This window comes from Fulmarus glacialis, unplaced genomic scaffold (assembly GCF_000690835.1).
Source record: "Fulmarus glacialis isolate BGI_N327 unplaced genomic scaffold, ASM69083v1 scaffold23591, whole genome shotgun sequence".
In the NCBI taxonomy this organism is placed as follows: Eukaryota; Metazoa; Chordata; class Aves; order Procellariiformes; family Procellariidae; genus Fulmarus; species Fulmarus glacialis.
Window position 1 is genome coordinate 1 of NW_009192449.1, and position 247 is coordinate 247.

The 247-nt window shown below is 68.4% G+C and overlaps 1 protein-coding gene across 1 annotated transcript in view; it reads left to right on the top strand.

Annotated features, from left to right (window-relative positions):
• The first annotated feature begins 6 nt into the window (after positions 1-6).
• TMEM170A (transmembrane protein 170A) overlaps positions 7-247 on the top strand; it is a 1053-nt gene continuing 812 nt past the window's right edge. The window contains exons 1-2 of the mRNA XM_009587085.1: positions 7-16; positions 128-244. Of these exons, the coding sequence (XP_009585380.1) occupies positions 130-244 (115 nt within the window). The 5' untranslated portion in view covers positions 7-16; positions 128-129. The remainder of the gene's footprint in view (positions 17-127; positions 245-247) is intronic.

Genomic DNA, 247 nt, shown 5'->3' on the forward strand with positions numbered 1-247 from the left:
CTCTCCACCTTCCCAGGTACCCTCCCCGCAACGGGGCCTTCTCGGAGCGGGGCCCTCCCGCCGCCTCAGCTGGCCTCGCTGGGGGCCTGCGGGCCCCGAGCCCGCCTCACGGCCCTTCTCTCCACAGAGATGTGGTATGGCGTCTTCCTGTGGGCCCTCGTCTCCTCCCTCTCCTTCCACGTCCCGGCAGCTTTGCTAGCGCTCTTCACCCTCAGGCATCACAAGTACGGCAGGGGTGTCTTCCGGA